The 24,969-nt window shown below is 38.8% G+C and overlaps 2 protein-coding genes and 1 long non-coding RNA gene across 3 annotated transcripts in view; 2 read left to right on the top strand and 1 right to left on the bottom strand.

The window, feature by feature from the left end:
* Positions 1 to 9,046: 9,046 nt before the first annotated feature.
* Positions 9,047 to 9,655, top strand: LOC138897993 (uncharacterized). The gene has a single exon (XM_070184024.1). The coding sequence runs from the start codon at positions 9,047 to 9,049 to the stop codon at positions 9,653 to 9,655; it is 609 nt and encodes a 202-aa protein (XP_070040125.1).
* An 11,003-nt stretch (positions 9,656 to 20,658) lies between these two features.
* On the top strand, positions 20,659 to 24,838 carry LOC138896940 (uncharacterized). Its single transcript, XR_011410568.1, has 3 exons — positions 20,659 to 20,893; positions 21,394 to 21,511; positions 24,699 to 24,838. It is a non-coding gene; the product is annotated as an uncharacterized lncRNA (long non-coding RNA).
* The window catches only part of LOC104116655 (agamous-like MADS-box protein AGL27), a 29,393-nt gene continuing 29,001 nt past the window's right edge, over positions 24,578 to 24,969 (bottom strand). Inside the window, exon 7 of the mRNA XM_009627555.4 lies at positions 24,578 to 24,944. Coding sequence (XP_009625850.1) covers positions 24,831 to 24,944 — 114 coding nt within the window. The 3' untranslated portion in view covers positions 24,578 to 24,830. The remainder of the gene's footprint in view (positions 24,945 to 24,969) is intronic.

Below are 24,969 nucleotides of genomic sequence, written 5' to 3'. Positions count from 1 at the left end.
GTATAAATGAATGCAATGCATAAAAAGTAAGTCAATAATATCTCTCGGGGTGTCATAGGATCAATATGCCTTCGGTAAATGTTATGAAATAAACTTTATCAACTTACGTGTTTTCTAAGACCCATGAACAAACGATATAATAACAGGACACATGGGGAATCAAAAACATAGGCACCCCTAGTACTTCTAAGAATAGAGTCATTTGTGAAATTTGTGTGCTTGCTCATTTCGTTGCATCATATGGATCATGCCAAAAGGAAATAAGGGATAGCCTTAACATACCTTAGCTCCATTGAGTCCTTAATACCTTCAAAGCAATTCTTCAAACAACTCAACTCAATCTACCATAGCATAAGGAGATTTAAAATCAATGTTGAGTAAAGGCTAAGTCCGCAACTTAAACTAGTAGCTTGTTTACAAAAATTTGGGTAGCATCACACTGGTAACAAGAGCCTACTCCAATACTATATACCAACAACAATGACCAGTGAAATCTAGCAATATATAATTATCAATAACAAGACACCATGTAACAACAACAAGTCACAACTACTTCACGACGAGCGACAAGCTCCAATTGGAATCTGTATACCCCATATCACCCCTTATAGACTTCTTACTTCAACTTAATAGTATCATTAACATGATAATGAAGTCATTCATTAATGTTTCCAGACTTATACCATATATTTATAACAAAGAAAATAATCCACAACTCCAATTATCCTCAATTAGTAACTTTATTCACTAGTTCATGTCCAGTCCATCCATTTAACTTAGTCAATATCAAGATAACATTAAGCACATACAAGAACACAATATACATACCTCCTACAGTAGCTTCAAGTCGAAATTCAAATTACATTTAGCTTATAACATCCCTCAATGTCAATACAACACCATAGAAGTGACTTAAGCTAATCTTCACTTGCAATCTCAAGTTTCATATGTTTCTTTCATCAATTCACTTGATCAACATATATACATGCATAACAACAGAAACCATATCATAATAAAGTTATTTTCACCATTTTTCAGCCATAACAACACACACACACACACACACACACACACACACACACACACATATATATATATATATATAGCCTTAAAACAACCCAACAAAAGATAACAACATCTCTTCCCCTTTCAAGTGTTATCTTGTAATCTTTATCCAAATAAGTTAACCAACACATAGATAAGATTAATCCCAAGAAATAGGGTATTATACATACCTTAAATAATCTGAAAAACCTTGAACCAAAGCTTCCCTTAGCTTACAAGCACCCTTAATCACATCACAACACCATAGAGACTCTCTTCTTCACTTAGGCTAACTTTGATGTTTGATTATGGTGTATTTCATTGGAATTTGTTTGGAGCCTTTGGGGAACTATCTGGGAGGGTTTGGAGAGTGTGAGTCTGGAAGGAGGACAAAAAATGAGCAAAGCTCTTCCCAAAAAGGAGATAAGAATAAGTGAAGGTCGGCCCCCGACCAAGTGGGTCCCATAGGGGCTTCCTACGCAGTCTCACAAAAATGCAAATATCTCTCTACACCGATGTCGTATTGATGAACGGTTTGCAGAGTTAAAAAATAGATACATGAGGATTTAATTATGTATAAATATATCTCTATAACTCTCAATATATTGGGAGAAAACTGCCTCGCAACCTGGCCTATAAACCTGCCAGTTTCTCCGAAGTGCGGCAACGTGGCTTGGCGACCCTAGTTTAAAAATCCATATTTCTCTACCCTGATATTGCATGAATAAATGGTTTGGACCGTTGAAAACTAGGTTCAAATACCCTCATTTTTGTATGATATATGTCCCAAAATGATATCATAAAACTTATAAATTTAATTTCTCAAAATGGCTCATTACAAGGCAAATCTTAGCTCGATTTTTCCGCAACTTAAATCCGATTTTTCCCAATCTTTATATTTTATATACAAACATCATATATAGTCATATCATGACTTTAAAATTATTTAAATCATGATTAACAAATCTCTTATTCATATTAACTTACTTAAGACTTCGGTAAACCTTTCTTATTCTTGTAGAAGGATTTCGTCCTTTTTGAGCTTACATTAAATAATCCTATAATGACACTGACGTTTGAAGTATGGGGTGTAACAACATTAAATCACTTCATATACTTTCAAAGAGGATCTCATTTCCTAGCTTACATCAATTGACTTACGACGTACTTTCAAGTACAAAAACATTAGGTGTAATAGTTGCGGCGTGCAGCCCGATCCACATATGATACCGTTGCGGCGTGCAACCCTATTCAAACAGCATACCCGTGGCGGCGTGCCACCTATCCACACATAACAATAGACACCTACCGAGCCAGAATGCTCATACCCACGAAATGCCCGAATATCGACCATAAGCACGCCAAGTGCATAATACAATCCCTCGGGGAGACGGATAGCGTCGTATGCTACAAAACCCAAGCACGACTAAGGTGCAATAAATGACTTGCATCTCGAGATCCATCTCGCTCATATAACACTACAAATCACAACACATATGCGAATAATCGAGCCGTCTCACAACCCACCTGGCACAATAGAGTATTACATGGAATAGCTGACGACGGGAATAACATCAAATGCCCGAAGACTCCTCTGTAAGCAATGTTATGCCAAATGAACACATCTGACCTGACGTAGAGCACACATTCACATTGGACCCACCAACGGACCTCAAGCCAATTATGATCGTACCATACTGGGCCAACAACCTTTCAAGGGTCCACAATGGCCCTATTCATGACACATACGAGCAACCGTCCAATCCGGAACAAAATCCTATAACAACCTTTCAAGGGTCCACAATGGCCCTATTCATGACACACACGAGCAACCGTCCAATCCGGAACAAAATCCCATAGTCCATAACCAAAGGAATAGAGTGCCTTTTAGGCATAAACTCTCACATTAGCGATAGCACCAGAATCTCCATACTTGGTTTTAATCCTTAACAATCAAGTGACTAACATGTCACACTTATACAAACTTCCCCGTGGGACATGCTCCCACAAACTTCCGCACCAGGTAGCAAAGTTTGCACCTCCATACCACCAACCGTACTAATTCTGTAAAGCAAATCAAGAATCCGCAAATCAATACACAAAGCCTCTTACACAGGACATTGTTCTCAAGTGACACTAAAGAAAATACCAACTTACTCTGAACATCTGAATTCTTCCCTGCTCATCCGAGCTCGTGGCATTCTTGTCAACACCAAACTGCAACCTTGATCATTCCCTTTCAATTCCCATGCCGCTCACTGCACCTATCATGTCGCTACGCGAGAGTACAAGAATTCATCATAACCCATGTACTACTAGTAGAATAAACACTTCATTGGCTAGAACCCTTTCACTTAACTCATTTCATAAGAAGCATTGCAACACGTAGCTGAATTCTCATAATCACAGAAAATACAAACCTCAAGTTGTGGTCTAAACCGCCATAATTCTTCCGGGATCCATTTACACATAACAAGGCCATTGGAATCAAATACCTCTCAAATAAATCAAATTATAGTGGTTGTCAAGCCCACACGTATAACCACCAACCACCTGTATAACTTAACACGCCGAAGGAACTAATCATTGCTACAATCATGTTGATTCAAACCATTACTAACCGACCCAATTTACTCTTGAATTGCCTTAGTAATAATAATATCTCCATTCAAAAACATAACGAACTCAATTAGCACTCTTCCCGAGTGACCCGAATCACGAGACCACATCGTCTCAATACCTATGAACCATCTCTTATCCCCCCTCATATGCACAATAGTATCTCCAACTGGTACACCCATTCTAAAAGACCTTTCGCGAATCCGAAACTATTTCTCCCATTTTTTCAATACTGCCCCGCATACCCTATGATAACATAGAAAATTCCCCAAGTATTCTACACACTCTGCTGCAAAATCCAGGTCTCCGGCCATATAACGAACCCATTAGATTCACTGTTGAGAGTCACCCACCCTGACTTGGTCCCGAATATAAAACCAAACTATAGTGCGTTGTCAGCACATGAACACTCCCAAAGAAGCAACCGGATGAATTTCTTTCCTTGTACATCACATTCACAAGAATCATAAATTCTGAGTCTTCCCAAAACCTGTACATAAATCGATAAGGCGAAATATACCACACATTCATCAAATTTCTTTGCTTGAATTACCCCTCATGTTTTCTTTTCTTAGTCATAATTAATCCACCAATGCACCGATAACCATAAACCGCACAAGTAGACAACCACGCAATCCAATCGTAGACTGTAGGCTCCCCCACTTAGCTTTAAGCTACCATCACATAAATGTAGAACCCACAAAGATTTCCTCCTTCTCTATTACCATGATCTCGCACCGTCAACCCGCCAAATTTCTCGTAGTCTCTTGTTAAACTTTTCATGAACATTTTGAATTATCAGCCATAATCACATATTCGACCTTCTGCTAGGTAGTAAGTAGAAATCTTCATAGAAACTTCATCTAAATCACGCAACTGCTCACCTGCTCACAGGAGATCACCCACATATGGAATTCCTTACCGACATCTTCCAACGACGTTGCACTAGGTACAACTACCACAAAATCAATAAACCCACCTGAGCCCATACTCGTCCACCAGCTGTACAAGTTTGTTCATTTCCCATTGACATCAACTGAAAGTCTGACAATACGTTCCAAACTCGAAGTCACGTTGCATCCAAAACGATAATCAAGTTTTCACAAACCCCTTCATTTCAAGCAGACTCCTTCCTGCCATATTCAATCTTCCTCAATACAGTAGCCTCCATCCCGAATAAAATCCATAAACCTACTCACTGCCCACCATGATTCCTAAATCGCTCTAAACTCTTCGCAAGGCACGTGGTTCTCCTACCACAGAACCCATACGCTACTCTGCCACTCCCACTTCTGTTAAACCATCTCCTTTAAGCAACCTCTCGACCTCTGCTTTTCATACTTGACCTGCCAATAATTCAACCACTACAAGACACCTCCCACCATGTCCTTCCTCATTCTTCGCTGCCCAAAATTCTACCTCAAATCATAATCCATCGGTAGCATCCGAACGGATAAATTGCCACAAACTCTAAGACTCCCCAAAGATCATCTTTCTCGAGCCATCGACATTAGAAACACCAATTCGATTCTGAAAACCACTACACACCGCCATCTCTAACAACCGCTTCTCTGGCACCATTTCACAACACCCTGCCCTGAAGGCAAATCAAAGAAGACCACAACACTAATGAGCCTTAATGCGTTCAAACAAGGACGATGCCACCACATCACGAATGAGAATTCCTCCACACTCGAAAATATCAAGTCTCGTTATTCCATCAAACAAAGCATGAACACCCATAGTCCGATTGCCTTTCCTCTGCTGGAATTAAATACCGAACCTCTAAACCATGAACTGAGAAATCCTCCTCCGAGTCATTCGCTCCGGCGATCCATAAATAAGCACTCTACTATTTACATCAACACTACGCGATAACCACTCATGAACATCATAACAATCTGTGCACAAACTCAAAACTATAGGCAATACTGATATAGCGTTAAAACGACATAACACCCTTCCACAGGATGATGACAATAGCTTACTCGAATACGTAGGGAGAAATATCATGTGCTACATCTGTAGTACCACTGCAACTTTTCAATGCTCCATTGATAACAAGCGCTCAACATCGTGTAAGAGTGAGTAAGGAGGATTTGAAGGCAAAAGCTTTGATGGGATCAAATCGCATGACGAGGAATCAAGAAGGGAAGTGCTCCTAACAGCCCTGTATCCTCTCGACGATAAGTACAGACGTCTCTGTATCGATCCGCAAGACTCTACTAGACTTGCTCATGACTCGTGAGACCCAAGTGAACCTAGAGCGTTGATACTAAGTTGTCACGACCCAAAACTCACTATAGGTCATGATGGCTCCCAACGTCGCCGTTAGGCAAGCCAACGGTGAACTACCAACTTAATTGTTCATTTTATTATTTTTGAAATCATGAATCATATTAGTTAGAGAGATCGATGCATCAAAAATCGTACATATGTATGATTTAAGTAAAATATAAAGTAGAAGTGTCTCAATAGTAAGAAAAATCATAAATAAATTCTAGAACGCCCCAAAACTCGATGTCACAAGTGCATGAGAATTTACGAAAGAGTAAAATAATAATACAACATTTGACCGGAATGTAAATAAGATAGGATAAACTAAATAGTATGGTGGAAACTCTGTGGGCTGTGACACGTAGTATGGAATACAGCTCGCCATAAAGTCTCCTTAGTAGCTGCGCCTACGCGCCAAGATGACCACCAATTAAACCTGTCAGATCCTGCACATTTAGTGCAGAAGTGTAGCACGACTACGTAAATCAACGCGTACCCAGTAATTATCTAGCCTAACCCCGGATAAGTAGTGACGAGGGGTCGACATCAACACTAACTATAGGTCCAATAAAGCAATATGATAAATCATAAGCAGATATGAAGTACAAAAACAATAATGGGGTAAAACTGTAAGTTACATAATCTTCCAAAATTTTCTTTTAAAGATATAAATTTCTCAGTCTTGGGTTATATCTCAACAACTCAGATATATTAAGTGCTAGAAACCAACGGATAAGAAACACCATAATAAATGTCGGGCATCAGTAGGAGGAAAATCTCATAAATATTTGACTGCTAGTTGTAAGGCCCCGTAAAACTTTACCGAAAACTCGGGGTTTCGTGGTGCCGAAATAGACTTATGTGTTGACAATTGTAGGGATTCTCCGCGGTTCGGATTTTTTGGGTTGAACAGTGCGTTGGGGAGTTGAAGAAAATTTTTGGAAGTTCAAGGCATTTTTGTGGCCCATTCTGCGGTCGTAGTACAGATCTGCGGACCGTAGATTTGCCGCAGACTGCGGTAGCAAATTTGGGCAAATATTTGGACCATTATGCAGTCCATCGCATATCCAGCATGAAATTGTTTGGAGGAAGGTTCTACGACGCATTATACGACCGCAAAATCAGTCTACGGACCGCAGACTGGTCACAGAGTGGGGCAGAATTGCCCAGTTCTGGAGGGCCTTTGTACGGTCCATTTTACGGACCACAGAAGCATTATACGGTTGCATATGCGACCGTAGATCTATGTCAGGGCTTCATTTTTCCAATTTTATAACTCGATCCCCATTTTATTTATCTAGCATAAGGGTTCATTTTTGGGAGATTACCTGACATTTTAGAGAGATGAGAGAGCTATTCTAGAGAAAGGGAAGGAAGGACAAAGGATTTCACTACTCTACTTTGATCAAACCTTGGAATTCTATCATAGGGAACTTGCTAGGGCTTCGAAAAGGTAAGAATTTCTTTCCCCAATTCTTTAATTTTGGGTTTGGGTTGATTATGGGTTATGAAGGAAGATTTATCACATGCATGAGCTAATAGAGACTGTGGGGAGGTTGTTGAACAATCTTGGGTGGTTTTGTTCTTAAATTAGTTGAGGGAAATGTCGGGTCATAATCATAATAGCCATTGCCATATGAATTCCTCTAATCGTGCTTATAATTCTCTCCTCATCTATAGATTGGTATCGTTAGGAGTGTTGGGACATTATTGTGGCACTACTAAAAGCTCTTTCGAGGTATGAAGGCTAAACTCTTCTTCTGGTATCGAAATTCCCGAATCCTTGCAAAACTCCATCATGTGTAGTCAAACCTGAAACATTGTTGATGAGGGATGTTCAAGCTAGTAAATTGATTCTCAAATTGCATAACGTGTCCAAACCCTCATGTGTTAAATATTGTCTATTGTGACTTAGTTATTTTATACCTTTTTAGGGAAGAAGATATTGTATGAAATTGATGTGGCTAAGCACTTATTTCTCATATGATGAAACCTTATGAACTTACACTAGCTAAGGCCAAAGGTGCCGAACGGTTTGTTTGAAAGGGAACTCTTTTGTTCAAACTATTATCGTTTTGGGAATCTAAATTGTGGTATTGTGAATACACCTCCACCCGTATATATTAGGATGAGGCGGCGGGGCTACTTTGTGTAGTGTCGTGGTATTGTGAGTACACCTCCACCCGCATACATTAGGGTGAAGCGACGGGGCCGCTTTATGTAGAATTGTGGTATTGTGAATACGCCTCCACCCGTATACATTGGGGTGGTATTTTGGTTTTCATACTAGTACTAGTCGACATGTACTAAGTGTCATAGGATGTCTTGGAGTCGTGTCTAGTAGAGTCCTTCTTATCGGTGTGTTGCCGACCAGATCTACAATTAGGAGGCTACTTAGGCATTTAGGAATAATACCCTTCTTTGATGTTCTCGATCATGCGATAAAGCTGATTGTAAGATTTTTCCTCCTTTAACTTGTGCTTTGCTCTAACTTTCAGTACACGGCGCCTAGGAAGAAAGCAAGAATTTGCCAAGGAGCCAATGTCACCCCAAGTGTGGCAGTTGATTCTATATCTGATGATCCGGGTGAGAACTAGAGCGGTGAGGATATTTCCCCAATTACTACCTCGCCTGAATTTACTATTCATGCTCAGAATGCACCAGTTCCTGCACCTACTGAGGGTGTAACGGTCCCTCCAACTGATATTCCAGTTCCACTTCTAGCGCCAGCTTTCGGTTCCGGTATTTCTGATTGGGATCTTAGGGCAGCCATACAAATGTTGGCTAAGATAGTGGCCTCCCAGGCCCAGAGATAAAATGTTGAACCCACTTCTTCTAGTCAGTCAGGGGATTCCGCTAGTTCCAGGGTGAATAGGTTTCTCCAGTTGGATCCTCCAGTGTTCATAGGTACTGATCCTGAGGACCCCAGGACTTCATTGATGAGATGCACAAGACTCTCCGAGTTATGCGTGCTACTGAGATGGAGGGAATGGAGTTGGCCTCCTACCGCTTGAAAATGGTGGCCTATTCTTGGTTTGAGATGTGGGAGGAGTCCCGATAGGAGGGGAGCCGTCCGGCAAGGTGGAGTGAGTTTAACGATGCCTTTATGGATCATTTCTTGCTTGCCAAGACTCAGGCGGTCTGTGCCGCTGAGTTTGAGAGCCTGAAGCAGGGTAGAATGAATGTGTGGGAGTACCATATGGAGTTCGCGCGCATGTCCAAGTATGCTATTCACATATTGCCCACTATGGAGGCTAGGGTGCGTCGGTTTATGCAGGATCTTAGCCCCTTGGTTGTTAATGAGGCCGCTACAGCTGCCTTGAATTCTGATATGAACTATGGGAAAATGGTGGCGTTTGATCAAGCTACAGAGGATCGTAAGCTGAAAAATAGAAGGGAGCATGAGGGTAACAGCAAGGCCCGGACCACGGGCAACTTGGGTGGTTTTTCTGGTGGTGGTAGGTCGGCATTTAGGGAAAGGTCATCAGGGAAATCTCAGTCATTTGCTCAGTCTTCAATGAGTGCACAGCCATCCGGGCCCAGTCAGGGCAACATGGGACCCCACCAGCAGGGTCGGCCTGGAGGGAGATTCCAGCAGCAGTGGAGGCCCACATGCCCTAAGTGTGGGAGGATACACGTTGGGGTCTACTTCATGGACCTACCTATATGCTACGGGTGCGGTGTGAGAGGTCACATTCAGAGGGATTGCCGCTAGTCCCTTGGGATCATGGGCAGAGGTACGGTGCAGCCAGCTAGCTCTACAGGTACTACATCCACAGTACCTCCTCCAGCTCTAGGCACCCCAGCACTCGCAGGGCGTGGTGCAGCTAGGGGTGGCACACAAAGTTTGGGAAGACCTAGCAGATTTTATTCTATGCGGAGGCATCGGGATTCAGAGGCTTCTCCAGATGTTGTCACAGGTATATTGACTGTCCAATCTCATGATGTGTATGCTCTTATTGATCCCGGTTCCACTTTGTCATATGTCACTCCCTATGTTGCTATGGAATTTGGGATAAAACTGGAACATCTTCATGAGCCGTTCTCTGTATCTACTCCGGTTGGCGAGTCTATTGTGGCCGTGCGAGTTTATAGGGATTGTGTTGTCACGGTGCATGGTCGGGACACCATGGCCGATCTCATTGAATTAGGGATGGTCGATTTTGATGTAATAATGGGGATGTATTGGCTTTATTCATGTTTCGCTAAGCTTGATTGTCGAACCAGAACCGTTTGGTTTGAATTTCCAAATGAGTTAGTGATTGAATGGAAGGGGGATGATGTGGTGTTGAAGGGTAGGTTTATTTCTTAACTTAAGGCCATGAAGATGATTAACAAGTGGTGTATCTACCATTTGGTTCGGGTTATGGACACCAACATTGAGGCACATACACTTAAGTCTGTGACGGTTGTGAATGAATTTCCGGAGGTCTTTTCGGATGATCTCCCTAGGATCCCACCAGACAGGGAGATTGATTTCGGAATTGATGTGATGCCAGACACGCAGCCTATATCTATTCCGCCCTACATAATGGCACCGGCAGAATTGAAAGAGCTAAAGGAACAATTGAAAGATTTGTTAGAAAAGGGTTTCATCCGGCCTAGTGTGTCACCTTGGGACGCACCGATTCTATTTATAAGAAAGAAAGATGGGTCATTAAGGATGTGTATTAACTATCGGCAGCTCAACAAGGTTACAATAAAAAATAAGTACCCACTCCCAAGGATAGATGACTTGTTTGATCAATTGCAAGGTGCTAAGTATTTCTCCAAGATTGATTTAAGATCCGGGTATCACCAATTGAAGATCAGGGAGCGGGATATTCCGAGCACAACTTTCAGGAACCGGTATGGGCACTTTGAATTTCTGGTAATGTCTTTTGGGCTAACAAAGCCCCGGCAGCTTTCATGGACCTTATGAATCGAGTCTTCAAGCCTTTTCTTGACTCTTTTGTGATAATGTTCATTGACGATATTCTGGTATATTCACACAATCGAGAGGACCATGCCAATCATCCCAGGGCAGTTTTACAGACCCTGTATCAACACTAGTTGTATGCAAAGTTTTTGAAATGTGAATTTTGGCTCGACTGTTACATTCTTGGGGCATGTCGTCTCCAGAGAAGGAATTAAGGTTGATCTTCAAAAGAGTGCAGCTGTGAAGAATTGGCCTAGACCTATAACTCCAATAGAGATTCGCAGTTTCTTAGGCTTAGATGGATATTACAGGAAGTTTGTGGAGGGGTTATATACTCTTGCCTCTCCGTTGACTAAATTGAAGCAGAAGGCAGTTAAGTTCCAATGGTCAGATGCTTGTGAAAGAAGCTTCCAAGAGTTGAAATCAAGATTGACTATGATACCGGTATTGACCCTACCAGAGGGTACAGATGGGTTTGTGGTATATTGTGATGCTTCAAGAATTGGACTTGGGTGTGTATTAATGCAACATGGCAAGGTGATAGCCTATGCTTCTAGGCAACTCAAGAATCATGAAAAGAACTATCCAACACATGACTTAGAGCTTGCAGCGGTAGTCTTTGCATTGAAGATTTGGCGTCATTATTTGTATGGGTTCCATGTGAATATATTCACGGACCATAAGAGTCTTCAATATATTTTCAAATAGAAGGAATTGAATTTGATGTAGAGAAGATGTCTTGAATTACTCAAGGATTATGACATCGATATCCTATATCATCCGAGGAAGGCTAATGTTGTGGCAGATGCTCATAGCCGGAAATCTATGGGTAGTTTGGCTCACTTGGAGGCATATCAAAGGCCATTGGCCAAGGAGGTTCATTGGTTGGCTAGTTTGGGAGTTCGTCTTGCGGATTCTAGTGAAGGAGGAGTGATTGTGCAAAATAGGGCTGAATCATCGCTTGTTGTGGAAGTCAAGGAAAAACAATACAACGATCCATTGTTGGTACAATTGAAGGAGGGGATTCATAAACATAAGACCATGGCCTTTTCTCTTGGCGTGGATGATGGTACACTAAGGTACCAAGGGCGACTATGTGTTCCAAATGTGGATGGTCTCCGAGAAAGAATCCTAACTGAGGCTCACACTTCTAGGTATTCCGTGCACCCGGGTTATACAAAGATGTACCATGATCTTAAGGAAGTCTACTGGTGGAATGATAAGAAGAGAAATGTAGTGGACTTTGTGACAAGATGTCCAAATTGTCAGCAAGTGAAGGCCGGGTGGGTTGGCACAGAACATAGAAATTTCGTTGTGGAAATGGAAGATGATCAATATGGACTTTGTGGTAGGACTACCTCGCACTCCTCGCAAGTTCGATTCGATTTGGGTGATTATGGATCGACTCACGAAATCAGCTCACTTCTTACACGTTAAGGCTACCGACACAGCGGAACAGTATGCTCAGTTGTACATCAAGGAAATAGTCAGGCTGCATGGCACTCCAGTTTCTATTATCTTATATCGAGGGGCGTAGTTCATGGCTAATTTTTGGAAAAGGTTTCAGCAAGGTTTGGGTACTCAGATGAATCTTATAAAGCCTTTCACTCGTAGACTGGCGGGCAGGCAGAGTGAACTATTCAGACGTTTGAGGATATGTTACGCGCTTGTGTTATTAACTTCAAAGGTAGCTGGGATGATTATTTGTCACTCATAGAATTTTCCTACAACAACAGTTATCATACCAGTATCCATATGGCACTGTTCGAGGCTTTATATGGTAGGAGATGTATATCTCCCATTGGGTGGTTCGAGATTGGGGAAGCATAATTGATAGGGCCGGACCTCGTGCATTAGGCTATAGAGAAGGTTAAGATCATTACAGAACGGTTTAAAACTGCTCAGATTCGTCAAAAGTCATATTCGGATGTGCGTCGCAGAGATTTGGAGTTCAAAGAAGATGATTAGGTATTCTTGAAGGTTTCCCCTATGAAGGGTGTAATGCGGTTTGGTAAGAAAGGAAAATTGAGTTTGAGGTATGTCGGACCATACGGAATCATTCAAAGGATTGGCCAGGTGGCTTACAAGCTAAAACTACCTCCAGAGATGACTTTAGTGCCCTCGATGTTTCGTGTATCTATGTTGAAGAAAGTGATTCGAGATCCATCGCTTATTGTTCCGGTTTAGGCAATTGAGGTTAATGAAGAACTGACGTATGAAGAAATTCCAGTTACCATTCTTGATAGGCAAGTTCGAAAGTTGAGAAACAAAGAAATTGCCTCCGTGAAAGTGTTATGGCGAAGCCAACAAATCGAAGAGGCCACCTGGGAAGCTGAGAAGGAGATGAAGAAGAAGTATCCTAATTTATTTGAATAGCTATGTAATTGTCTCCATGATGTTGAAAGCTAACTTTCTATAAACTATGTTTCCCCTGTATGGCTTATGTTGAGGTTGCTCCTACTTGGTAATGTAATGTTTAATGGCCTTGTGGCCGGTGTTGTTTCCCTATTGTTTTATATCATTGTGTTGTGGTTATGTTGTTAGGAATGGTTTTGGGATTCTCTGGCAGGTGGATAGGCCCAGTTACAAGAGAAAACTCTGGCGAAAATTTTGAAAATTTGGGGAGTTAGTCAAAAACCGAAATTGCTTGTGTGTGTTATAGCAGCTGAGTTACATTGGGTGTTAATCGTGAATTTTGAACCTCATTCAAAGATGAATGATCCTAAGTAGGAGAGAATGTAAGGCCCTGTAAAATTTTACCGAAAACCCGGGGTTTCGTGGTGCCGAAGTAAACTTATGTGCTGATGATTGTAGGGATTCTTCGCGGTTCGGACTTTTTGAGTTGAACAGTGCATTGGGGAGTTGAAAAACTTTTTGGAAGTGCAGGGCATTTCTGTGGCCCATTCTGCAGTCCAAGAACAGATCTGTGGACCGCAGATCTACCGCAGACTGAGGCAGAAAATCTAGGCAAATATTTGGACCATTATGCGGTCCATCGCAGATCCAACATGAAATTTTTCGGAGGAAGATTATGCGAAGCATTATGCGACTGCAGACTAGTCGCAGAGTAGGGCAGAATTGCCCAGTTCCAGAGGGCCATTGTGCGGTCCATTTTGCGGACCGCAGAAGCATTATGCGACTGCATATCTGTGTCGGGGCTTCATTTTTCCAATTTTATAACTCGATCCTCATTTCATTTATCTAGCATAAGGGTTCATTTTTGGGAGATTACCTGACATTATAGAGAGAGGAGAGAGCTATTCTAGAGAAAGGGAAGGGAGGACTAAGGATTTTACTACTCTACTTTGATCAAACCTTGGAATTCTATCATAGGGAACTTGCTAGGGCTTCAAAAAGGTAAGAATTTCTTTCCACAATTCTTTAATTTCGGGTTTGGGTTTATTATGGGTGATGAGGGAAGATTTATCACATGTATGATCTAATAGAGACTGTGGGGAGGTTGTTAAACAATCTTGGGTGGTTTTGTTCTTAAATTAGTTGAGGGAAATGTCGGGTCATAATCGTAACAGCCATTGCCATGCGAATTCCTCTAATCGTGCTTATAATTCTCTCCTCATCTATAGATTGGCATCGTTAGGAGTGTTGGGACATTATTCAGGTTTGACTAAAAGCTCTTTCGAGGTATGAAGGCTAAACTCTTCTTCTGGTATCAAAATTCCCGAATCCTTGTAAAACTCCATCATGTGTAGTCAAACCTGAAACACTGTTGATGTGGGATGTTCAAGCTAGTAAATTGATTCTCAAATTGCATAACGTGTCCAAACCCTCATGTGTTAAATATTGTCTATTGTGACTTAGTTATTTTATACCTTTTTAGGGAAGAAGATATTGTATGAAATTGATGTGGCTAAGCACTTATTTCTCATATGATGAAACCTTATGAACTTACACTGGCTAAGGCCAAAGGTGCCGAATGGTTTGTTTGAAAGGGAACTCTTTTGTTCAAACTATTATCATTTTGGGAATCTAAATTGTGGTATTGTGAATACACCTCCACCCGCATATATTAGGATGAGACGGGGGGGTTGCTTTGTGTAGTGTCGTGGTATTGTGAGTACACCTCCACCCGCATACATTAGGGTGAAGCGACGGGGCCGCTTTATGTAGAATTGTGGTATTGTGAATACACCTCCACCCGTATACATTGGGGTGAGGCGGCGGGACCGTTTTATGTTGAGTTCTAGTATTGTGATTGCACCTCCACCCGCATACATTGGGATGAGGCGGCAAGGCCGCTCTGTATAAAGATAGTTGTAGAGGATCCCCGACTTGAAATTTATAATGTTATTGGAAGTTCTTAATAAATATTTTTTGACTTTTATGGCTATCTAAGCCCTATTATTGTTACTATAATTCATCATATTCATGTTGTATTTTCAAGTCCTTGAATAGATGTTTTGGTTTTCATACTAGTACTATTCGACATGTACTAACATCCCTTTTGCCAGGGGCGCTGCATCTTTAATGGATGCAGGTGGTTCCACAGCAGGAGGCAACGGTACACTTTTTTCCCAGCTGACTTGGTGAGCCCCACTTCATTTTGGGGTTGTGCATCTTTTGTTCCGTGTGTATTATGTTTTGTGGTATAGCTAGAGCCTTATTGCCGGCACTATCATTGTACTCTTTTATATCTATTAGAGGCTCGGTAGATATAGTGTGGGTTGTATATGGGTGTTGGGAAAGTCAAACTAGCCTTGTTGTATTTGAATTGTTGAACTTTAACTATGATTGTGTATGTATTTTGAAGCTATAAAATGAAATGACTAATAGTAATGGAATTGGCATTGTTCATGAAATCCACTCAAGGTTTAATTAATGAAATGTATCTTTTCTTTATTCATGGGTGAGTTGGGTGGAACGTATTGTACAGGCTTGCCCAGACAGGGTATCTCGTTAAGCGCCGGTCGCGCTCCCCGAGATCGGGACGTGACAAACTTGGTATAACGCAGGATTGTGTCGAGGTCGTACGGCCCGATCTAAAATAATGTGTACACTGTCGAAGGGTCGAGCGGCACGAACCATAGATGCATCTATTATACTGCCGAGGCGTTTGGCCCCCTCCACAAGAAAGGAGGGAACTTATCGAATTGCTCACATGTTTACAACACAGATACAGATGCATAATAATAAGTATACCCATTTACGTTTATCAAATATCTTTGCAGGTGATAAAACTCGGCCTAATATATGTATATGTTTCTAATCAATTTCAGTTATAATTTTAATTAATTAAGATAGAAAAATGAGTCAAAACAATTCAAATATTACATGATAAAGTCTTAAGTCTACCCGGTCCAAATACACCAACCAGTCCCAAAACATGAAACGAACCTGCTCGACGCCTCAAATCACACCAAACAAGATCAAAACTATGAATCAACGACCAAAAGCCTTCTTTAACCTTTCAAACTTCCAAACTTCGACAAACGCATCCGAATCATGTCAAAACATTCTGAAATGACGCCAAACTTTGCGTGCAAGTCACAAATCATAATACGTACCTATTCCAAGGCTCAAAACCCCAAACAGACATCGATTATATCAAAATCCACTTCAAACCAAACTTATGAAATTCTTAAGCCTTCAAAATGCCAACCTTCCATAATAAGTGCTGAAATACTTTCGGACCACCCGATACTCAACACGAACATACGCCCAAGTTCAGAATCACCATATGAACCTATTGGAACCTTCAAATCCCAATTCTGAGGTCATTTACTCAAAAGTTGAACCTTAATCAATTCTCCCAACTTAAAGCTTTCGAAATTAGAATTTTCTTTCCAAGTCAACTCTGAACTTTCCAAAATTCAATTCCGACCGCACGTACAAGTCATAATACCTGAAGTGAAGTTACTCAAGGCCTCAAATCACTGGGTCATTGCATTACCCTTCATGGCGGTGACGTATTGAGTCACGTGATCTTCGAGATCGGTCGTTCTTTCATATATCTTGAGATAGACAGCATTTTAAAGGTCTTTGGTATGGCATGTGGGGTTGCTTCCTTGCTATACTACTGTCTATGAATCTGCCCACATCCCTATTTGGCAGTAGCTTAGGGGCGCCCGGTATCTTGTCGACTCGTTCTTGGTGTTCTTTCATTTAATCTCTAAGCGTTTTGTTTTCATTCTTCATTTCTTCCATCTTCTTCAAAACAGCAATGAGGACGTTGTCACCTGCATTGTTAGTAACATTGTGAGTTATACCTGGTGTTGGAGGGTCTGGTTAGTCGCCCTGTTCGTCTTCTTGTTACACCATATAGGCTCTTGCGGTCTCGATGGTCGTGCGTGGAGCAGGTTTATTGAGCATACTTACTAATGTATCGGTCAACCACGCTTCAAGGTGCTTTTTCATGGCCGGTGGCGTCCCTTCTCCTATGGACGTAGAGGCCTCTTTTCAATTTGATTTCGTTGTGCCACAACGGGGGGAGGTGACATGTCACGCCTGAGGGAGGCAGTGGGTGTCACGTCATTGCCTAGCATTTCATAACTCTCATTGATAGCGTTTATGAGGTTGTCGAGGAAGTCACCTATCACTTTAGTCATGTCTCCTTGGTTACCTGCCATGTAAGTTTTCGTACATGTAGAGAAAGAGAAAAACCTTGTGGTTTGTTAGGTTAGAAACTCACATGAGTTGTAGATCTAAAGGAAACTAAAATATTGGCTAAGAAGTCCCCACATGGTCGTGGGTTTGATCCCCATAGACGGCGCCAAACTGTTTGACCCAAAATTTAGATCTAGGTTCAACCAATTAGATTTAAAGAAAGTAGAGTCAATCTTAGCTAATATTAATATCCAAAAGATATGTTAACCGATTTTGTAGTATATAATATGTATCTTTGACAGAATGACAATGAATGTGAACAACACTAACAATATTCAATGACTCAAAAGGAGGAGGATAACATTAAATAATAATAAATAATAATGAATGGCGTTGAAGTAAATAAGAACATGTGAGTCTACCCGAAAAGGGATGAGATCTGTGGATACTCATTCTGACAATGATGAATGATTGATGAGCCTGCGAATATTCAGGTTGTTCTTGGATCAAGTGAAAACGTTATGCAAGAATCTTAGTAAAAATATATTTCTCGTGTGCTTTCAATAAAGCCAGATTCTCTCTATAAAGTCAATGTATTTTCTTACAAGTGAATATCTTATGTCCCCTTTTTCCTTGTGTCTCTTTCTATTTATGAAGAACATATACCTAGAATACCCTAATAGTACAGGTACAGAGAATATCCACTAAAATATTCTTCTCTGAAGTCTTATCCTAAAACTAGTCGTTATTCACTCTATTACGGTGAGTGCTCGACCTCGACCCTGATCTTCGCTGACTCTTCGATCTCGATCTTGGCTGACTCTTCGACTTTGGTCTTCAATAGCTTCATCGGCCCTGCCCTTCACTTCTTAAGAGATCGCTTCGATATTGGGTAGGCCTTTATCGAAGTCGTACTGGCGACACGTGGCAGTACGCGAGTGCCTCCTTAATATTAACATGGTTTGATCATGTCAAAAGTAATTTTTGACCCATATAATACTATATTGATATTTGAGTTTTATAGTATTTGTATAATTTTTATATTTTTCGTGCAATTTAATTATTTACTTTATTAATTGTAGGCTTAGAGTTAAGAGTCTAATAAATAAATAGCGGAATTTTTACTCCTCCTAAGAATTGAAGGGTATAACTATCCCCTTAATCATGTAAACTTTATGACCAAGTAACTACAAGGTTACACAATGTCAAATTGTGATTATACCCATATATTTAAATTCAATTATAAGGTGATTTTCTAAACATCCTCTTAGGGGTTGTTTGGTACGTGGGATAAGGTGGGATAATGTATGGGATTTGGTTGACGATATAAATCCGAATATGTTATAAATTTAATCTCAGGCTTAATATAAGATATCTCACATTATCCCCTGTTATCACATCAAACTTAAGATTATATTATCCCACTTTCTATGTGAGTAGGATTATAATCCCGGACTAATTTAGTCCAGCACCAAACGATCCCTAAGACGTTGGAGTTGGAGTAGCGCAATCATGGATGCAGCAGCTGCGTGGCTGGTGGATTTGGTCAAATTCGTTGACGGAGTAGCTACGTTGGTCGTACATCATTTCTTCTGTGGTTTTGCTATTCATTCCCGAAATTAAAGTGAAGGCAGGCAGAGGTTAGAGATCTCAGAAGTCGGGAGCGATACAAACCAAAATATATACTACTAAGTTAGAAAATGCACATATTATTAATTATAATATATTAAGTTACATAATGTTTTTCTTTGACATTGAGGTTGGTAGTTCTTGATGTATTCTCCAAGTTAAGCAACTAATTATAAGCAAGTAACAAGAGATATTCAATAATCAACTTTATTTCTTTTATATATATTTTTCCTCTCTAAGATGTTGTTACTTGCTGGTTTTGAGAAATGATTTTATCAATAGTCAGATGAGCTTAGAATATATTTTTAAAATTTTTGTGAGTACTTTAATTAATGAGAATATTAGAGTCTAAGATCCTATGTATTAGTTATATTCAAACTAAATAAATTAAAATTATCGGATCGAATAAACTAAAATTAAAAAAAGAAAAATCAAATTATATTAAATATAATTAGGTATGATATTAATATAATATTTAAGAAATCGAATATAAAAATTCGGATCAAAATATTTAAATATCTCCGATTGACGAACACCCATACGTATAAAGCATAATTGGGTGATAGCGCGGGGTTTTGGTAAGAGAACCACGTGTTTTTCAAATGGGCAACATGTGGAAGTATGCATGGCAATTGACAAGGAGCGGGAAATAGCGCATTTTACTTGGCTCACTATCTACTCTTCTGTCTGCCAATTGTGTACTTTATCAGTTACCCATTAATTACCTTATTTTGCGTGCACAACAACTCTTCACTACTTGTAAAAGACGAAAAAGGCCAATGTTGGAATTTGGGTTACAACTCCATCGGTGCCGCCTCAATAATTATAGCGCAACTTTATTTTTTTTGTGGTTAATGTCCGGATCAACTCGTGGGTAACTCGATTAAATTTATAGGATATTTATTATCTATTACTAGTACAAGTATATCTAAGTATATTTATCTTTGTTGAAGTTTGAATGTGAGATGGCATTATTCTCAACTCACATTACTGATTACTAGGCAATATCTTGAATGAACCGAGGATGTGAAATTAGTCAATCAAATCATCTAAGAATATAAAATATTTATATGAAATCTCTTTGATAAATTGATAAGCTGATATGAAAATAGCTACTACTACTACTACTGATTAACATGTTATCTAGGTTAAACTATCCAGAAATATTGCATGTAGAGAAAATCTTTACATTGTCCATATACAATTGAAATATATTATATATAGGGCTAACACATAAATTTAATTCCGTGAGACTTATATTATGCAAATTTGATCAATCTAATTCAAAACTATAACAAGCAAAATTTAGTGACGATAGAAAATATGACTTAATTAAGAGAGTGCAAGAGAAGAAGCTGGCATACGGTTACAATACGTTTTTTTCTCAATAGAGGTGAGAAGATGCGTTCTTATATTGGGAAGATAAAAGTAGAGAGAGAAAAAGAGGAAAAATGAGTAGCAAAAGTTAAGGTTATACTACGTAAGTGACTAGTAGCGCACACCGTGTATATAAACTCTTATAATCATCTGGTTATATTTCTTAATGTGGCAATAATTTACTCTACTTTGTATTAATTGCTGGTAAAGTTTACCTGTGTGACTGAAATTAGAAACAAATTGTACGTATTAGCCAATTATATATTCTTACTTCTACTTACTAGCAGTATGTGATACTCTACATATATAGTATATATCTCGACCGACTTGCATGGAATTTATCATGTTTACCCTAAAGCAGTACCAAAAGAAAACCCACTGAAGAGAGAGAGAGTATATACTTCAGATTATCTCCTCAAGAGGATATCCACAATCTCAACGGAGCACCTGCATTCCTTCCCAGAATTTGTAAGTTGGATTAGTCGATAGTAATGGCATTTCCTTTCTGAGAATCGTTCTGTTGTTTCAAACTCAAAACGCTTTAGCTTGGCATTTCCCCTCCACCTCATGCACAGAGGCGGAGAGAAGATTTGAATCTTGTGGGTTCGAGATCTTTTAAGTTACTAGGTTCTAAATTAATAATTTATACATATTCAATAATTTTTTAAAGATAAATATATGATTTGGATCAAAACTACTGAGTTCGGTGAGGAGGAAAGATTTGCTGCTTTCATACTTCTTCTTCCTGCTACGCTCTTGCTTTCCCACCGCTCCGTGGGGTGCCTTTTCTTCTCACTTGAGAGCTGCGATTTGAAAGAAGAGAAGAGGTTCTATCAGTTAATTACCGTCCCTTCCTCTAATGAATTAGATCCCATCTGCTAACTATAACTCAACTCCGAGAGAATAATGAAAAGCAAGAAAATCCTTTATTCGAAAGTCGTTGCTAATCTGATCTTTTCTTTTCCTAGGCGTGGGCGAGACAAAGTCTTCTTAGTCTTCCGCTTTTTCGGTGATATCTATAAGAAGGAATACCTATCTCAAGGCAAACAGAAGTTCCCGGCTCAAGCGAAATGATACCGGCGCAAGGTAATTCAATTCTTTAATTTGTGGCAGAGAGTTTTAGAAGACTCTCGGTTATTAAGGTCACTGCTTAATATACACAGCCCCTGACCTCTACCCCTACTCTAGTCAGCTTTCTATCTCTTTCTCCAACCTTCGATGATCCTCCCGCATGCAAATCATCAACAATGATAGGCCTGATCCCTAAGTTGAGCTCTAAAGCCTGGATTTCTTCCTTAAGCTAAAGCAAGGGCATGGCCCCTGCCGCCCCTGCTCATGCAAACTGTGAAGCCTCTCGTTTATTTCATATTGTTACTTCATATTTCCTGAAAATATTTCTTGGATATTTTGTCATTTTTCGGTGTAAATATATTCCTACATTCTACCGTCCACACACACCAAAAAGAAAAAAAAAACTTAGATAGAAAGTTCACCAAATTAAAATGCAAATAATGACTTCTTTTCACTTTTGAATATAATTCATTTGCCTTCGCATCAATTTTTAACTTTACTTTAGGCATTAATACTTTATTAGGCACTGAGTTTAATAAAGAAAGAAATATTTGTAAAATTTATGATATTAAATATATTATTTATAACGATAAAATAATGTTAGTAACGGTAAAATAATTTTTTTTTAAAGTTAAACTACTTTCTAATATAAAAATATGTTTTTTTTTCTGAAACAAATTATAAAGAATATAGTGTTAACTGTTAAGGAATACCAATTTAATACTTCTTTTTGTTATTTTTATTAGCAGTTATCAAAAAATGTTTTCCCGAAAGATATTTCCATTCTTCAACAAACATCAGAAATCCTTTTTCTTTTAAAATTATAATTCATTTTTTACAAATAAATTTCAGAAAATGTTTTGTCATTATCAAACAGGAGGCGTGAATAATCTTGAATCTTGTCTTTTCTAGGGCCTCCAAGTCGGTCTTAATTGTTTCGGCCGCATCAATGATGTTTGTTGCTTGTTTAACCGCACTAATAGCTTGATTGGTCAAGTTTTTAAATTCAGTTTATTTTTTAAAAAAAAATTATTTTTAAGAAAGTACTTTTGATAAGTAGTTTATTTTTGATTAATTAATTTTAAAATCACTTTTGAGCAGTAATTAATATTTGACCAAACTTTAAAAAGTGTTTCTAAGTATATTTTTCTCAAAAATATTTTTTTTTAAAATTATGAAGAATTTTTTTTTTCAATTTCTCATAAACTACTTTTGTTTCTACTCAAATGCGTTTTCGTCCTTTTAAAATTAGCTTAGCCAAATACCTTAATTTGGATAAAAGCTCTTTTGGCCAAAAAAAAAAACCATTGGCACAAAAATGGTCGGTCAAACAGGCTATAAATCTTGAGCAATTTATGCAAAATATCCATTGAGCTTAAAATAATTACCCTACCCATTTGAAAACTATTTACAATATATACCTATCCAATTTAAACTTATTACCCCCTATACCCATTAACCATTTGGCTTGGCTGGATTTGAATTGACTTGACTTGATTTGCTCGGCTTGGCATGAATTGGCTATGCTTGGCTTGATTTAGTAGCTTAGTTTGACTTCATTTGATTGGCTTTGACTGGTATTAAAAAAAAAATGGGTAGGGGTCAAACCACATGGGTAGGGGCGGGTAAATAGTTTTCCTGCCCGGGTATTTGCCAAGGATCTCTATAAATCTTGTTAAACCATAGTATAGTAGGAGTACTATTCTTTAATCCAACGCCGAATCCAAGATTTTAAAGTCACGGGTTAACTATTTTTATGACCTACTAGTTTTTTTATTTTATATAAGTAACGGTGTTTGAGCATGCAGCTGGGGCCACAGGGCCAAGCTTTTAGATTATTTAAGTAGGTTAGATGACGGATCAGACATAAAAATTTCCGGAGCATATAAACCAGGATAACAAAAATAAAGCATATAGGAAGAAACCTAAGAAAATACGCCCGCCATGTGGTCCTTCTTAGTTTGTGTTAGGTGTGTACATAGGTCGGGTTAGTTCGGATTTTTTAATTACCAAACCAAATCAATTGTGTCGAGTTATTAAATCTAAAAACCAAACCAAACCAATAAAGTCGGATTTTGGGTTTTAGGGTATTTTTGAATTTTTTTCATAAAGTTTTCATAGCACAAATCATAGAATTTGTGCTCCAAATATTTTCTTAATCCTAGTAAAACATAACTATATAAGATATTTTTCAAGAAAATAACATAAAATATAACATGAGCCATGGCATTGTACTAAAATATTCAACAATAAAGATAATAAAATCGCATAAAATAAATATTATTAATAAGGCATAATAAAAAATAAACATAATCTAAAATTATTAAGTTGCTACATTATGTACAAACTTTACATTACATTATGCCGGTTTTCAGTTTTATAAAAAAACTGATTCCAAGAGTTGTACTGTTATTCCTTTAATTTCAGTGCATTCACGTAACCTAACTTCGACAGTTCCACAACAAAGCCAAGTAGTTCGAGAATAACTATTACCAGAGAAGACAAACATACAAAAGAGAAAATTAATTTCAAAGAAGATAAATTGAAAAAAGAAATTAAGAATTACATATGAGGGGATTAATTAAGTCGACCCCTACTAACTTAAAGAGAAAAACTTCATAGGTTCTGTCATCTCCACTTACTTAATATAACAAAGGCAAAAGCAAAAGCAAAATAAAGAACCACTTTAAAGAAAGTCAAGGGACTAAAAATGCTCAGAATTATATTTAAAGAATAAAAATAGACCTACTCCCATAGATTTAGTCAAAAAAATCGTTCCTTTTAGCCTAACCTTTTAAACGTGCTACTGCTCCAATAACAAGATCCTCATTCCTTAGCTTCTACACTGAGAATGAATACTGCAACGGGAGGAATGATTGAGCAACTTTCCCAAAGAATAAACAGTACGTATTTCTTAGAATGAAATATCAAAGACATAAGCTTTTCCTATTTTCCCCAGAATGGACTGTAGCATTCAGAATAAAAATGTTTAGGAGAGGATACACAGGTACATAAATAAACAAAAATCACCAACAAATGAAATTAAAAGACATGAGTAAGACATTACTGAATCCCTACACATTTGAAATGGAAAAAAGAGCTCATTATAGTTGGTCTTACAGATGAACAATTAAATATTTCTTTATAATTATTACACCAATATCTTTTACTAATATTAATTTTGGACATTCCTAATATGCAGCGTTTCAGGTACAGCATGATCCTTCATACAAATGGGAATTACAAAGTAGAGGTGCCAAGTTAGAAGCAGCAGATAGATTTGGCAAATTGTTCCAGTAGAGACTACAAGAATACTTGACATATACAATGATAACTAGAGGAAATTCAGCGTCGCTCTCTGCTGTCCACAAATCATGCGGACTGGTGCTCGGTTAGTGAAATCCGAAGCCATCCCATTCACTTCTCTGTTTTTCTTGATCATAGCTATCTGTAGGTGCATATGCACATTTATT

This window comes from Nicotiana tomentosiformis, chromosome 8 (assembly GCF_000390325.3).
Source record: "Nicotiana tomentosiformis chromosome 8, ASM39032v3, whole genome shotgun sequence".
Classification (NCBI taxonomy): Eukaryota; Viridiplantae; Streptophyta; class Magnoliopsida; order Solanales; family Solanaceae; genus Nicotiana; species Nicotiana tomentosiformis.
Note: the sequence above shows the minus strand (reverse complement) of the source record. Positions and strands in the feature narration are given on the sequence as shown.